Genomic DNA, 15,147 nt, shown 5'->3' on the forward strand with positions numbered 1-15,147 from the left:
TTGGCACCCCCAACCCCCACATTGTTCAAAAAAGAAACCATCCATGGTTCACTTCAGCTCTGCTGACAGTGGTATCACTTCTCAGAAGGTTCTCCCTTTAAGTATTCCCCGGTTCTCCTCTTACCGGAGGCGTAACATACCGAGATGCATTTCCCTGTAAGAGGGACCCAAGAGACAGATCATGTTGGGAGGGGGTCTGGTGCTCAGACGCTCGTTCTGGGCTTCCTGGAGCTCTCGGAGCAATCTGGTGGTCTCATCAAGTTTCCTCTGGAACATTTCAGCTTCTGTGTGGTATGAAGAAAAACACACTAATACATAAATAAAATCTTTAAAAAAAAAAGGGGGGGGGGCGCCTGGGTGGCTCAGTTGTTAAGCGTCTGCCTTCGGCTCAGGTCATGATCCCAGGGTCCTGGGATGGAGCCCCGCATCGGGCTCTCTGCTCAGCAGGAAGCCTGCTTCTCCCTCTCCCACTCCCCCTGCTTATGTTCTCTCTCTCGCTGTGTCTCTGTCAAATAAATAAATAAAATCTTTAAAAAAAAAAAAAAAAGAAAAACACACTAAAGAAAACACGAACACACTTGTGTTTGATCTTGTGCAGTAAAGTGAGTCCTATGCTCTGGGGTTTTGCTATTTATTGGCTAGTCTTCTCTCCTCAATGAAATTAATACCAGAGACATGCTTCACTCTTCACAGAAGCACGGCCAGCCAAGATCTTGCTGTGGTGAACGGCTATGTCAATCTGGACTAATGTGACATTAAATTGTGACTGCCCGGGTCATGAAGTGACACACCTTCAGAGTCAAAAACTTCAACAGGAGCACCAAAACTTGTTACTGCTTTCAGTGCTGTGAGCCGGTCCTGATTACTGGAATCTAAACGCCCTGCTGGCTCTATTTCGGTAATCTGCTTTAAAAAAAACAAAAAAACAAAAAAAAAGGAATTATTTGGGCTTGCTAGAATGAGAAATCATTAAGATGGTTTGTGTTTACAGGCCAAGTTATTCCACCTATTTACTTTGGAGTTACAATTTTGATACCTACAAAACCGTCTTCCCAGAATACTTGCAAAGTGCCATTCCCCAGTCCGGGCCAAACACCATCCACAAACGCATACTTTCCGTTCCTGAAATGATGTGTCTTACAAAACACCCATCCTTTGCTCCATCTGGCAGCCACTCTAAAGATGAAAGGAACGAGCGCCTTGGTACTGCCTACGCCACGAAGAGCTTCTGACTGACTGGGACGATGCCTCCTGTTTCCAAGGCTCACAGGCCATGCTTTGGCCCCCAGTGCGGATGCTTGCACTCCCACAGCAGAGCTCGAGCATGAGATACTTCCTGGGTCACCTCCCGGCCCCAAAGCCAGGCTGTCAGTATTACATGGGAGAAACAAAATCCTAAAATGGGTGGAGTTGTATTTTTGGAATGACAAGACTCAGAGTTTCCATAACCTCAACACTGCTTTTGAGGAAGAGATGAGCCCAGATGATAAGCCACCAGAAATTAATGGTTCCATTTAGACGCTCGGCATTGCATTCCAGATATTTATGTGAACCCCCGATCTCTCTACCTACTTATGGCTAAGAGTGTGTGGGGAGAAACTCTCGGTATATACTTATGGCTTGCCATCTGCGGGACCCCCACCACCCTACTTTTTACCCAGCCTCCTTTCCCATTCTCAAGATTTCTTGCGTTCCTGCCCCCTCACTAAGCACATGACCTTGCTGGAACCTCATTCCTTGCAAACATGGTTCTGTGGGTACCATTCCCACCTACATCTATCCTTCCTTGAGCTCATCTTCAAGTTCTCCTTCCCCTGAGTTACTGGGCTCACATCCATCTGCCCTCACGTCCCTGCTTCCTCCACTCATTTAGCTCTCTGCCACCTACCTTTGTCCCCATCATTTTGCTGACCCCGCTCTGATGAAGGTTACAAATGACAGCCTCCACTCTCCTCTCGCTGGGCTCCTTCCTGCATGTCCTTCTTTTCGTGGTTTTTCTACCTCACCTACTGGGCTTCTCCAAGGTTCTGTCCTTCAACCTTTACCCAGTGTTCTCTCTGGACAATCTCGTCCACTTGAATGACTATAGTGAAACTCTCCCTTTCCACCAACAACTTCCAGACCTGCACACCTGCAACCCAGATCTGGGAATCCCCCGCCGCCCCAACAACGTCCCCAATCACCCCTGTGCGGGACGCCGAGTACAGCTTCTCTCCCTGCTGGAGGGGAGCTCCTTTCCCCACACTTTGATGGGAGCTCACGATGCCATGAGGTACCTCACGCACCAGGTCCTGTGGACCTGACTTCTACTGTACTTGTCTTTACTGTGTTGCCACGCTCGTCAGTGTTTTGCTCAGACAAGCCCCAGAGCTCTTTGGGTCCCCTCCTCCAGCCCCTCTCCCCTCGTTTCCTCAGAGCTTCCTGTCTTCTGGGATAAAACCTCAGCTTCTCGGCACTGCCTGTAACCTCTCTGTCGTCAGGGCCTCACCTGTGCAGGCCTCCCCACCTCCCCTCCTCTGCTCAGGCACCCCGCGCTCACACGCCGACTGCGCTCTCTGCACACGGGCCCCTTCCGCCCACGTCCGCTTCTGTCACTATCCATGCAGTTTCAGCCCCCTTCCCACCGCCTGCTGGGAGAATGTCTCTTCACCTTTCCAGGCCCAGCTGGCCCAGCACGCACTCTGTGAGGGCCGCCTCAGCCATGCAGAGCAGCTGGCCTCTGCAACCCGCACTCCTACAACATGTGCAGCATTTACGCCGTGCGGTCCCCGGGGCTGGCCCCCAGGCTCCCATGCTCGTGTGCTGCCCTAGCTGCTGCCCCGCCCCCCACACGCAGAGAGTGCTTTAATTTACGGAGATACGCAATAAATAATGCTCTTTTAAAACAAAGCTTTATCACTTAGGCCTTTTAGCTTATCCTCCATTTAAATATTTTTTATGAAGAATAAAATATAATCACCTCCATTTCTTTTGCTGGGTCAAGGGTCCTAGTCTGGCCTTCATCTTCGGGTGATAGCTAGAAGTATAAAGACAAACAGCTTTTTATTAAAAGATATATTAAAGACGTAAATATCAAGGAAAATAAAAAAAATATTAAGAGCTTCAAGGCAAGGAATAAGAATATGGATTACTGGAATTTTTTTAAACCTAAAACAAGTTAGATATAATGTTACCTTTTTTTTTTTTTTTTAAAGATTTTATTCATTTGACAGTGCGAGAGAAATAGTGAGAGCAGGAACACAAGCAGGGACAGTGGGAGAGAGAAGCAGGCTTCCTGCCGAGCAGGGAGCCCGATGCGGGGCTTGATCCCAGAACCCTGGGATCATGACCTGAAGTGAAGGCAGACGCTTAACGACTGAGCCACCCAGGTGCCCCAATAAGTGGCATTTTGAGAGTATTTGTGAGTCAAGAGTACCTATTACTGGTAACTTCAAGAATGATCTGTGTCTGAGCAAAAAGCTATACATATATATATGAAGGTACCTGGTAAATAGCAGAGAAGTGCCTACTAAATGGAGTTGGTTTTCTTTTTCTTTTTTTTTTTTTTTTTTAAGATTTTTATTTATTTATTTGAGAGAGAGAATGAGACAGAGAGGGAGAGCATGAGAGGGGGAAGGATCAGAGGGAGAAGCAGACTCCCTGCTCAGCAGGGAGTCCGATGCGGGACTCGATCCCGGGACTCCAGGATCATGACCTGAGCCGAAGGCAGTCGCTCAACCAATTGAGCCACCCAGGCGCCCCATGGAGTTGGTTTTCAACAACAGGTAAATCTATGGCAAGGAGAAAATAGGAGGCACTCTAGGGACTAATTTGCATTAAGAGAGCAATATTCTCGGATAGCAGAGGATTACCGTAAAATATTCAAATGCTGTGGAGAATGTGAAAGCTTCCCATAATCCTAGCCGTCAGAGATCACGCATACCTAAACAACAGGCAAATGTGTCGTGCCCGAAAATCAATAATGATGTGATTTTTTTTTGAAAGGTTGTATTATGATTTTTTAACCAATTCCCAATTTTTTTATATTATAAACAATGTATCCTTACATATAACTTTTTTTAATTTTCTAAGATATAGTCTGAGAACTGCTGGATCAATGGACAGAGAAACTTTAGATCTGAAATCTACTTACTGCCCTACCAACCAAATGAAAGCTATTCAATTTTAGCTCAAGACTATTAATTCAGATTGTTGGGAGGGTCAGAGGAAAAATATTTCTGAACAGATGAGAAGTGGCATGTTTTTTAGGCCACATGAGGAAAGCCGTTCCTGCACGAAGCCTGCATGTACAGCAATTCTCACTGAACGTGAGGTGCTGACTCAGCACTGCTGAGAGTCACCCCAGGGACTGGCAGCCACGTGCGGCAGAGGACAAGGTGGCAGCAGCCACAGCCCTCAGGAAGAGCTAGGACCCCCAGAGACACAGGGTTCTTCTAACTATGGTGACAAGGACATTCTGGAGCTCGACTCTCTTCTACTTATCAGGAGGAACATTTTCTGGTTCTAATCTTGGAGCCGAGGGTGTGAATTATTCCAGATGATGAACTATGTCCGACTGGACTGGAGACAGGTTACAAGTGTTAATAACAGAGCAAAGCGGAAGCTTCTTTTTTCCTTGTGGCCCCACCACTGTGTTGTTACTGAGTAATAAAGAAAAGAACATTCTCTATCATTTTAGTCAATTCAGTTCCAAGCCAGTGAGCGAGACTTCCTTTTTTGTTAGGGTACACAGCACCAGCTGACTTCTGAGTCGTCAACCCCATTCTGATTCCTACATTCCCAAGATCGGGAGATAATGACAGTCTCCTGGCCCTCACAGACCCTGGTAGCTGACTTACCCGTTTCCGTTCATTGTCCTCCACCCATGGTCCCCACCCAGGCCGGCCTGGCTTTTCAGGGGAATGCAGCTCAGCTGTCACCCTGGTGACTCCCATGGTTTCATAACACCGAGTGACTAATGCTAAGAGCCAATAATAAATTACCCATTTCTTTAGCAGCCTTCTTACCGTCTCCAACTCTTGCAGGGTTCTAGAATGGCCTCCTTTTGTTAAAACATCCAGTAAACTGTCTGCCATCACATAGGGATAATCCTGGCACGTGGCCAAAAACTCATGGATGCTGAAAGAGAGTGTGTTGGGAAAGTCACTTCCATATAAATCACCTCCGTCGGCTGAAATCTTCCTATCCCAGCCAACTGTTTCTGTCAGACACGCCTTAATTTACACGCCACGGTGTAAAATCTTCCATCTAGGTACAACACCCTATTTATATATTTACCTTTATCATCTTGAGCGAACTAAACAATATCAAGAACTCAGAGACATGAAATGCTCCTGGGGAAACCTTCCAAGAGAAGTAAGACTCTCTCAATGACGGAGGCTCCAGGGCTCAGTCCTGGACTTGCTCCTGCCCTTCACTTCCTCCCTAAGGTGACCTTATTCACCTCAGGACTTACATGTGGACTAAGAGTCTCCAGGTTACACCTCCAGTTCGGACCACACCCCTTGGATATACACAGATCTATCAGTGTTTCAGAAAAACGTGGCATTCTGGATACTGAAGAATTGGTCACTCACCTGAAATCACTGCGAAGATCAGAGTCTTCCCCATAGGCTGAATAGATCAGATCCGAATCGTCCTTGCTGATATTTGCAAATGTGGAGTCATAATGCGGAGCGTAGGAACTGTAGGGTCCGTAGTTCAAGTATAACACTGTGGACAGAAAGCAAATACTGTTCTGTCACTCGCGTGTCAATCTAATTTCTGTTTTATTAAAGATCATTCCCTTCTAATTTTATTACCTCACTGACTGGTATAACAAATCCAAGGTAGCTATTTTCCCTCCCGGATCCTTGGGAAGTCACAACTCAAGTGACTTTTTCCCCACAAAGGAGAGACAGAGGAAAGAAAGCACAAAACTCATTTTGAATACTAGTAGCTGATTTTTCAGTTTCTTCCGAAGTTAATAAAACAGCTGATTCATGTTGCAAAACTACCACCAAAAGAGTTAAAGAAATGGTAATTATGCTTTTCTCCCCGCCAAATGCTTGAGCGAGGAGAGAAACATGAAGCCTTACCTGGAGTGACTTTGTTCCTTTTGTCTTCCTTGAACCCCTGCAAAGTATTCACTCCAGACTGAAGCCTTCCAGTTGTCATTCCCAGTCTCACAGGGCAGTAGCCTGGTTCTGAAACAAGAGCAGGCCTGGTGTGGGAGATGCACGTGATAAGGAGCCCGGGGGGCGCTCTGTGGGCTGTCTGCACGCACACTGCTTCATGCCGTCTATGTGACTCTGTCCAGGAGCCTGGGTGGCCCTTCGTACACCCATCTTTCACCTACGAAAATCTCAGCAAGGGAGGAATGTAGCCAAGACCTGAACCTGGTCCTTTTCATTATGCTCTACTGCTTCTTGTAATTCTTTATAATCACGTTGCATTTCGCTTAAAAAAAAATTAAGGATTTAAAGGTTGAAACTTTATTTTGATAGGAGTAAACCAGTAGAAAAGGTTAGCAAAAGACTAAGGAAAAACACCTGATTCAAGACAAGAACTCATAATCTACTCAGGAAAGACTGGTATCTACGAGGCATGCTATTCCACCCTGGAACAGAGGCTGCAGCCACAGGTGACCACGGTGATAAACCGAAAGCACTAGTGAGGAAGGTGGCACACCTAAATTGGGCCTTCTCTCCCTTTCAGCAAGCAGTCTGGAATTTGGCAGGAAGAAGGAGCTGAGAAGCAACAGGGGCAAAGCCTGCACCTTAGACCAGGATGCTGGCTCCTTGGGGGCTGCTGCCATGTGCGGAGCCAGCTGGGCCTGGGCCACGCTGACCCTGCCTCCAGCAGCCGGAAATGCATGGCAGCAGAGCAAGGGCAGACAGACCGCTAGACACACAGAAAGGGGCAGATCTTAAGGTGTCCCCTAAATCGTTAGTTGCATCCCCTTCCCACCAAATTTCCACCATAGCTATACTAGAGAGCACAATGTTCTCAGTCTGGCGGCACTTCCTTTGATCCAAGACCATATAAACTTCTACTATGCAAAGTTCGCATAAAAGCAAAAAGTGAGGTTTTTTTCTCCCCCCCCCCCCCCCCGACAGCACCAGTTCCTCTTCTTCTAAGTGAAGGAACTCCGCCGGCGTTTCGAGAGCGGAGTGCGATACGCGAAGACACTGAGAGGCTCCCCGGTTAGCCCTCAAATGCATCCAGCTCTTCCCAGCTGCTTCGATGTCTCTTACCCCCAGCCCCTCACCCTCACTCACTTTTTTGGGACCAACCTAAGCATCACTTTGCTAAGGAATAAGGAAGCCTTCTCTGGCCCCCAGACACTAGACGGGTCCTTTCTGTTGTGTCCTGTCACAGCTGCCCTCTTCACGGCAGACGAGCGGCAGCTCTTCACGCAGTGACCGGCGTTCATGCCTCCACGCCCCACCCCGCAGACAAGATGGGAAGGGACGCGTGCCTCCCGTTGTCTCCTACGACACACCGCGTGCCACTTCCAGCCCCCAGGCCCTGCCCGCAGCAGAACGGTAAGTCCTGGAGACTGTTCCCCGAAGTGTCATCATTCGTCTCCGTATGCCCAATGCTTGCTCTTCTAACGGCAGCAGGAAAATGGGTATTTACAAAATAACATTCTCACCTTTGCTTACCCTGACACATGACTCCCTCCCCCTCAGATGAATGACAAAAAGTTCTTTTTCTTACATCAAATTTCAAACTGGAATCCCTATACTATCGCCCTTAAAATACCATCTGAGAAAATAAAAATATGACCGGGGTTTCTAAAGTCATGCTTCCCAACCTTTACCAACTTCCTACCAGCCGCAGTGGAAGACGTGGTGTCGTCATGCGTGTTATCCCATGACTACTAAGGTACTACAGGGCATATATATTTGCTCTAGTCACTGGAATTTAAAAAGCCAAATTTATTATGTTATAATAAGAGGGTTTTGAGATACCTCCTGAAATAACTGAGCATACACACATAGTCTCTTAGAGCCAGAGCTATAAATTATGTCATTTTTTGGCTTTAATGGTGGGTCTGGTATTCCAAGGACTTTGTATTTTAAAGAACAGTGGATCTCCATAGTACCTGCTTTAAGATGAGGTAAAGCCGGGCTAGCTATTAGCACAAATTACACAATGTCTAGCCAAGTTCTTTGGGGATGACGATACAGTCGGATTGCTCAGTATCAGGCTTGCTGTTTTAAAATGTCACCCGGGCTACTGCTTGTTGCCAAACAGCAAGTTCATGCACATTCTGATCTGTGAACTTACCTCCTACAATGGGATCCACAGGATGGAGAAGCCCCAATGTTGTTGTTCCATCTGGTTTTCTCCTTTCAAATTCACACTGCAATGACCCAAAGTATTCAAATGTGGTAAACTGTTTTATATTTACCACATTCATATGCAAGTACGTGTACATATATATATCTCTCTCTCACACTAGAAAGCCTTAAATTTAGCCAAACCAATATTATGAGTTACTAGTGTTACACTTGGATACTGACTTTCCCACCTCGCTCCATACACACAGGGGCTAATGGGCTGCAGAAATGAAGGTTAGGGAAACCTCAGGCTGGTAAAGAGCTGTGCAGGACCTTCGGGGCCCTCCGCTCTGCCCACCCTATTAAAAAAGGAAGATACTGGAGACCAGGGGAGGGGAGTGACCTGTCGAAAGTCACGTATTAATCCATTTGGTTTTAAAACCAATGTGCTAAACAATGATTTCAAGAGACCAGAGTATAAATGTTCATTTTCCAAGTTTAGAACACATTAACATCACTAAAATCCAGTAACAGAGGAAAAGATTCATTATGTACTTTACAAATTATTATAATTTTCTTCTCTGGGTGTTGTACTGAACAGCTCTTTGGCAGGTATGGTATGGGTTAAAAGTGCACAAGCAATCTGAAAACTGCAAGCCCCAGACAACCAGACAGTAGGTAGTGAAAAGAAAGAAAAAGCCCCGTCACCTGGCTATTAACAAGCCGCCTGGTCAGCTTTCCTCCGGATTCCTTAACGATGCGGTCAATCTGCTCCTGCTCTCTTTCTAAACTATTGCTCTTACATTTATCTTCAAGCATATCTTTGTCTTTCCTGAAAACATACATTAATACTAAGTTAAAAAAAAAAAAAAAGGTAAGTTTGAAAACATTAAAATGAATTCCAAACAGGAGCACAACTCAACCGGAGGCATTTGCCCTACGGTCGCCAAGTACAGCTTTGTTCCTCGGGGGCCTGGGAGAGCCCGGAGCACGCTCATAGCCAGGCCAGCCCAACAGCCTGCTTAGCTCTCGCCTTTGTGTGTCCAGCGCTATTTGTCTTGAGCATTTTTCTCAATACAGTCACACAAATGGACTCTACCTCAAACATATTTTGAAGGGGGAGGGACACATCATTTTCTTTTTAAAGTCCAGTTTCTAAATTTAAAATGAAATACATTTGGGGGCACCTGGGTGGCTCAGTCGTTACACATCTGCCTTTGGCTCAGGTCATGATCCCAGGGTCCTGGGATCAAGCCCCACATCGGGCTCCCTGCTCAGTGGGAGGCCTGCTTCTCCCTCTCCCCCTGTTTGTGTTCCCTCTGTCACTGTCTGTCAAATAAATAAAATCTTAAAAAAAAAAAAAAATACATTTGAATTGTACAAATCTTAGAAATACAATAAATATATGTCACAAGTTTACTCTCTTTGCCTTACACCAGCAGAAATCCAGCCTACTCACTAGAACCCTCTTCCAGAGTTGACAGTGAGATGCGGGGCCTCAGGGCTGCTAGTGAGTCAGTGGTGTGAGCGGGTGGCCACAGCTGCGTCCGGCCATGCCTGGGGCTGCCGGGGGGGCGGGGGGGGGGGGACCAGTACTGAGTTATCGCTCCTACCAGGTGATGTCTGGTGGAAAACACGCACACACCTCAGCAACAGCCCATCTGTTTAGGAAGTAGCTTCACCTGTGAATTTACGGTTTCAACCCCTTTATGGAATGAGGTAAGAAATACAGATTTTTTCTTAAACAGAGTTCTATTTCAATAAATTTCACTAATAGTAAGTCCCTAAAGATAATTTATTGGTTAACTACTTTCATAAGAATACACATTCAGAACCGTTTTCTGAACTATGTTTAAACAATTCCATATAATGCTTTGTAGGAGAAGACGGGGATCATTATCACCGAAATGGACTTTCATGCCAAAAACCAACCAACCACGGGTAGACCTCTTCTCAAGGCAGGCACTGAACCAGGATTTTTCCCCCTTACTGGTCTGAAAAAGATAGTTTAACTTAAATATTCCAAAGATTTTTTACTTTTTGTTTTCTTTATTGGGACTCTTGAAGGCTTGCGCTTCAGTATCTCCAGAGTCTTCCCTTTCTCTTGGCCAGCAGCCGCTGTCCTCCCCACTCTGCGAGGTGTCTGTTCTATCTTTCTGCTTTCGACTTTTTTGCAAGTCTGCCATGAATTCTATGCTCTGCTTCAGGCTCTGAATTCTCTCCTAAAAATATTCAAGAATAGTCTCATTGCATATTTGTCATTAATTTTTAAAGTGATGCATTTCTTTCTCACAATATGAGTTTGCACTTACTCTGTCATTAACTAGGGAAGAAAAGCAATTAAATGTAATTATACCAAGAGAGTATATTTGGGAACCAGGGCAATACAGTCTATTCCTTCAATTCAGATAATTTCCAACATAAGAGAATGCTTTTTAACTTGACTACATCATCAAAACGTTCATAGAGGAGAAAGCATGAATAAATACTAAGTATTCTTTGCAATACTAACTTTAAAAAGGAGAATTTAGTTTAATAGCATGTTTAAATTTTGTATTTAACAGAATGGCTTATCTTTTGAAATTTAAGAATTATCAGGTATTTCAAAAGCTAGAGGATGTGAACATGTGAAGTACCCTTATACTCTGGTATCCTAGGATAACCACTGAGGACGCTGGCATTTTTCTCTGTGTGAAAACAACATGCTTCCAGGAGAATAAAAGGTTGCTAGCACAGTTTCTTTCCCAGAAAGCATAATGTTCTTACCAAAAAAGTCTTGTTTCTATTTTGTGAAACACGTACTTAATTTTCCACTGCATTGATATGCTGTGAAATTTTCTTTGTGGTGAAGGGCTTGAGGTTTCTGAAGGCACATTTGTTTCTAGTGACTTCTGCTTTTTAACTCTGAGCACTGTCACTGGATAAAATATGGAGTGCAGTCTCCTTAGGGCTGCATGGCAACGCCAGGGAAGACTTTTGCAGAATAATAGAAACTGAGAACTGGAAAGGACCAGAGGTCATTCAAATAAGAACAACATAGCCCAGAAATGCTAAATGCCTCACCTAAGGTCATAGAACCAGTGATGAAGGCCAGGGCTCTGGGGTCCCATGAGGGGCCCTGTCTCATCACACTGCTGAATTAGCAATGCAGACCGTGAGAGCCTCCAGAACGCGGACCTGCTATTTTTACTGAACTTTTATTTTAAGGTAGTCTTATTAAAACTATCCAAGTAATATATTTCATTGTAGACAAAGATTTGGGTAGAGGAGAAAATACAAACCTTGTTTATCATTATGCCAGTATTTCTCTAAGCATTACACATATTAGCTAATTAGAATTATACTGAATTATTTGGTAACATGAATTTTTTTCATTAATAAATTACAATCATTTTCCCTCCATATCATTAAATACTCTTTAAAATGTTTTTAGTGTGTAGTATTTTATCCTGTGTACCATGGTCTAATTAATATTCCCCTATTAGACATTTAGATTATTTCAAGTTTCCACTATTACAAATGAAAGTCTCATGAACGTCACTATAACTAAATCTCTTCAAGAATCTCTCTTTAGGATAAATTCCCAAAAGTGATACTGTATGTTATCTATACTGAAAAAAAAAAAAAAAATTCCTAGAAGTGGAAACACTAGGTCATCAGGCTTTTGATATTTACTGCCAAACTGCTCTCCAGAGAAGTTTTATCAATGTATATATCAGTGTTCGAAAGTTTCTCTGAATCCTTATCAAACTGAGTAGTATTTAAAAAAATTTGCCGAGGGCGCCTGGGTGGCTCAGTTGGTTAAGCGACTGCCTTCGGCTCAGGTCATGATCCTGGAGTCCCTGGATCGAGTCCCGCATCGGGCTCCCTGCTCGGCGGGGAGTCTGCTTCTCCCTCTGACCCTCCCCCTTCTCATGTACTCACTCTCTCTCATTCTCAAATAAATAAATAAAATCTTTAAAAAAAAAAAAAAAAAAAAAAATTTGCCGATTTTAAAAAAATGTCTTATTTTAATACATACTTAAAAAATATTAGTGAGTATGATTATCTCTGGAACTTTTTATCGGCCATTTGTGTTTTCCCTTGTGTACGTCACTTAGGTAATTCCTTACCCAGCTCTATCTCTAGTACCTAAATCAGAAGCTCGCACACTGCAAGTATAAATGGTGTTAAATGAATGGGCTTAGATCATGAAGTTCTCAGTTATCTTTTTATTTCCACTCTAGAATTTTATAAAATAGAACCTACATTAAAAACATTTTGAAGTTTTTAGAAACGTAACACACACAAAATTAAAAGAATTAGAGAAATCTTCTAAATTTCAACACAAATCATTGGAAAAAGCTGAGTTTCATTTTACTTTGAAAGTCTTTTTTTTTTTTAAATAATTAAGATGTCTCCAAATCAGCATACTATTTATCAGTCCTCAATTTTACAACATTAAATGGCTGAAAGGGCTGGACTCTGCCACAGCTACCACGCGGGTGCTTACACATGCATCAGGCACGGCCGCCTGGCTCCACAAGCTAAGGTCTACTGAGGCGGAGCAAGGGCGCACAGCCTGCCAAGGTCACTCAGCGTCTGGAGGGCACAGCCAGGACTCGAACCTTGATTCTAAAGCCACTATGCTACAAACAGTAGTTTGTACTATTTTGTTTGTAGTATAATGCAGCATTCTAGTATTTATCTAGGAGATCAAAAAAGTTATTCGACTATATCCATTCTTTATAAAAATGTCTACTAATAGCCACTATTTGTGTGTAAATGAAAAAAATGATAAATGACTGCTCTACAATCTTTACACTGAACATTCAAAACCAGTGATCTTTTAAAAAGACACCATTCATGGAAGGGTGTGCTGGGCTCCCTTGGGAGTACCACTATCAGAAGAGTTAACTCAAGAAGATCTAAATTTAAACATTTAAAAAATCACTGTTGTAAGGATCCCTCCCATTTAGGGTGGAGAGAACAGTCAACAGGAAGCTATAACACAGGATGGGTAGGGCTCCTCAACAGGAAGATATCTGAAAAAAAGGAAGACAACAGAGAGAGAAAAGGGAAAGTGGAGAAGAAAGTTTATTTTCTGTACTTCCAGCCATCCCACCCCCAGTAAAATTCAAGAGATACTGGAATCTTTTGCATGTTATATTAACTACATTATTTGAAAAAAAAGAAGGGCGCCTGGGTGGCTCAGTCGTTAAGCGTCTGCCTTCGGCTCAGGTCATGATCCCAGAGTCCTGGGATCGAGTCCCACATCGGGCTCCCTGCTCGGCGGGAAGCCTGCTTCTCCCTCTCCCACTCCCCCTGCTTGTGTTCCTGCTCTTGCTCTCTCTCTCTCTGTCAAATAAATAAATAAAATCTTTAAAAAAAAAGAAAAAAAAGAAAAAAAAGAAAATAATGGTAAATCAAAGTTGATAAATTTACTTGGGATACTGCAAATTCAACTTTCTCCCAAAAATTTAATGTACATATTTTGGAGTGACTAAAGACTACATTTGCGAGATGCACTTTTATTTCAAATGTAGTAACAAGCATTTGCAGATTTTTACACCTGGAATATGGTGTGGGTCTGGATTCTGAGTCTTCCTGCAAAGAGTGGGATAAACATTTTATAGTCCCCTTTCCTTTGTAGATTTTGCCAAAGATGGGTACCTGGTTTACATTATAGTTTCTTATGTCTATAGGAAAGGGTAGGAACTGACGCTGTCTGTCTGAATATTAGGAATGCAAGAATACTCATCAACCCAAATGTTTTTCTTTGCCCAGTTAAATGGATCTGAGAATCTCTTAGAGCCAAGCACACACTCAGACATCTGCACACCAAGACAATTCTTTAAAACTGTGATACAGATGGTCACTGTAACAAGTGGGAAACCATGTGCATCTACACATGACTCATTCTTACTCTCCTATAACTCCTCTGAGTCTGGGTCCAAGCTCTTCATTCTGATTTCTTTCTCATTCTTCCTGTCTTATACCCCCACTTGTCTCTTCTTCGAAAAATCCCTCTCCTGCCTTGCTCTCCTTTCTCGTAGTCTCCTGCCTACTTAGCTCTTAATGAGAGTCAGCACCCTAACGCTGGCAATTATCTTGGGAGACTGCACTTTAAACCTTCTTTAAACCACTTTAAACCATGTCTTCTCCAGACATGAGAACACCGAGGCCCAGCATGGCTCATGTCCTGCCCGAGGTCCACAAATTGGAGCAAAGAGCTAAAACCAGAACTCCGACTTCCTGCCAGGATCACCTCCGTTAATTTCCCATCCTACTCAGAGCCATGAGTAAAACCTCAAAAGACACGACTTATCTTGTGAGCTCTCCTTTTCTCCCAGCAGGTGCACAGCGAGCCCCTCAATTCCCCCCCACCCCATCAGCGGTTGTTCTGAGACAGCACGTGTTCTTTTCTGCCACTAACCTCTCTTCTGAATAAACTGTCATGTTTATGCCGTCTCATGAAGCTTGATGATGAAGTGTCCCGCCCACCTCAGCCACATTACTATGGCACCAGTTCTGGCCCTTCCAGGAGGAGTGCTCCTGCAGGGAGGTGGCAAAGAGCAGGGTACTGCTCACTGACATTTTCTTTGTCCTGGAAGGAGTTCCTGTGCTTCACCATCAGAGTCCATCCTTCAAAGGGAAGTAGAGAGCTTTCCCCCCAACAGGCCTCATAATTCATCTCACCAATCTTATCCTGGAATTCAGGGTGATGTTTCTTTCACAGCAAATATAAATCCATCTGGTGACTAACCAATTCAACAGCCTCTAAATAAATAATTAGTAGCCAATGACAATACTTATTTGTATCAATTCCAAATGAGAATTTCGTGTTTTAATTTTCTTTGTATGAAAACTTTTTTCATTTAATATTTCCTACTTTAATATA

General features: G+C 43.9%; 1 protein-coding gene across 3 annotated transcripts in view; it reads right to left on the reverse strand.

Moving 5' to 3' along the window:
- Window positions 1–15,147, reverse strand: part of BRD7 (bromodomain containing 7) — a 35,322-nt gene that overhangs the window by 1,539 nt on the left and 18,636 nt on the right. For 2 of the 3 annotated variants that reach the window (XM_032424333.1, XM_032424335.1), the window contains 9 exons: window positions 10,305–10,489; window positions 8,976–9,099; window positions 8,275–8,350; window positions 6,078–6,185; window positions 5,577–5,712; window positions 5,007–5,118; window positions 2,960–3,016; window positions 792–906; window positions 141–284 (listed from right to left, as the gene is read on the reverse strand). In XM_032424333.1, the coding sequence (XP_032280224.1) occupies window positions 141–284; window positions 792–906; window positions 2,960–3,016; window positions 5,007–5,118; window positions 5,577–5,712; window positions 6,078–6,185; window positions 8,275–8,350; window positions 8,976–9,099; window positions 10,305–10,489 (1,057 nt within the window). The remainder of the gene's footprint in view (window positions 1–140; window positions 285–791; window positions 907–2,959; window positions 3,017–5,006; window positions 5,119–5,576; window positions 5,713–6,077; window positions 6,186–8,274; window positions 8,351–8,975; window positions 9,100–10,304; window positions 10,490–15,147) is intronic. The other variant, XM_032424334.1, reaches the window with a different exon arrangement.

Source organism: Phoca vitulina, unplaced genomic scaffold, assembly GCF_004348235.1.
Source record: "Phoca vitulina isolate PV1807 unplaced genomic scaffold, GSC_HSeal_1.0 scaffold30, whole genome shotgun sequence".
Taxonomy (NCBI): domain Eukaryota; kingdom Metazoa; phylum Chordata; class Mammalia; order Carnivora; family Phocidae; genus Phoca; species Phoca vitulina.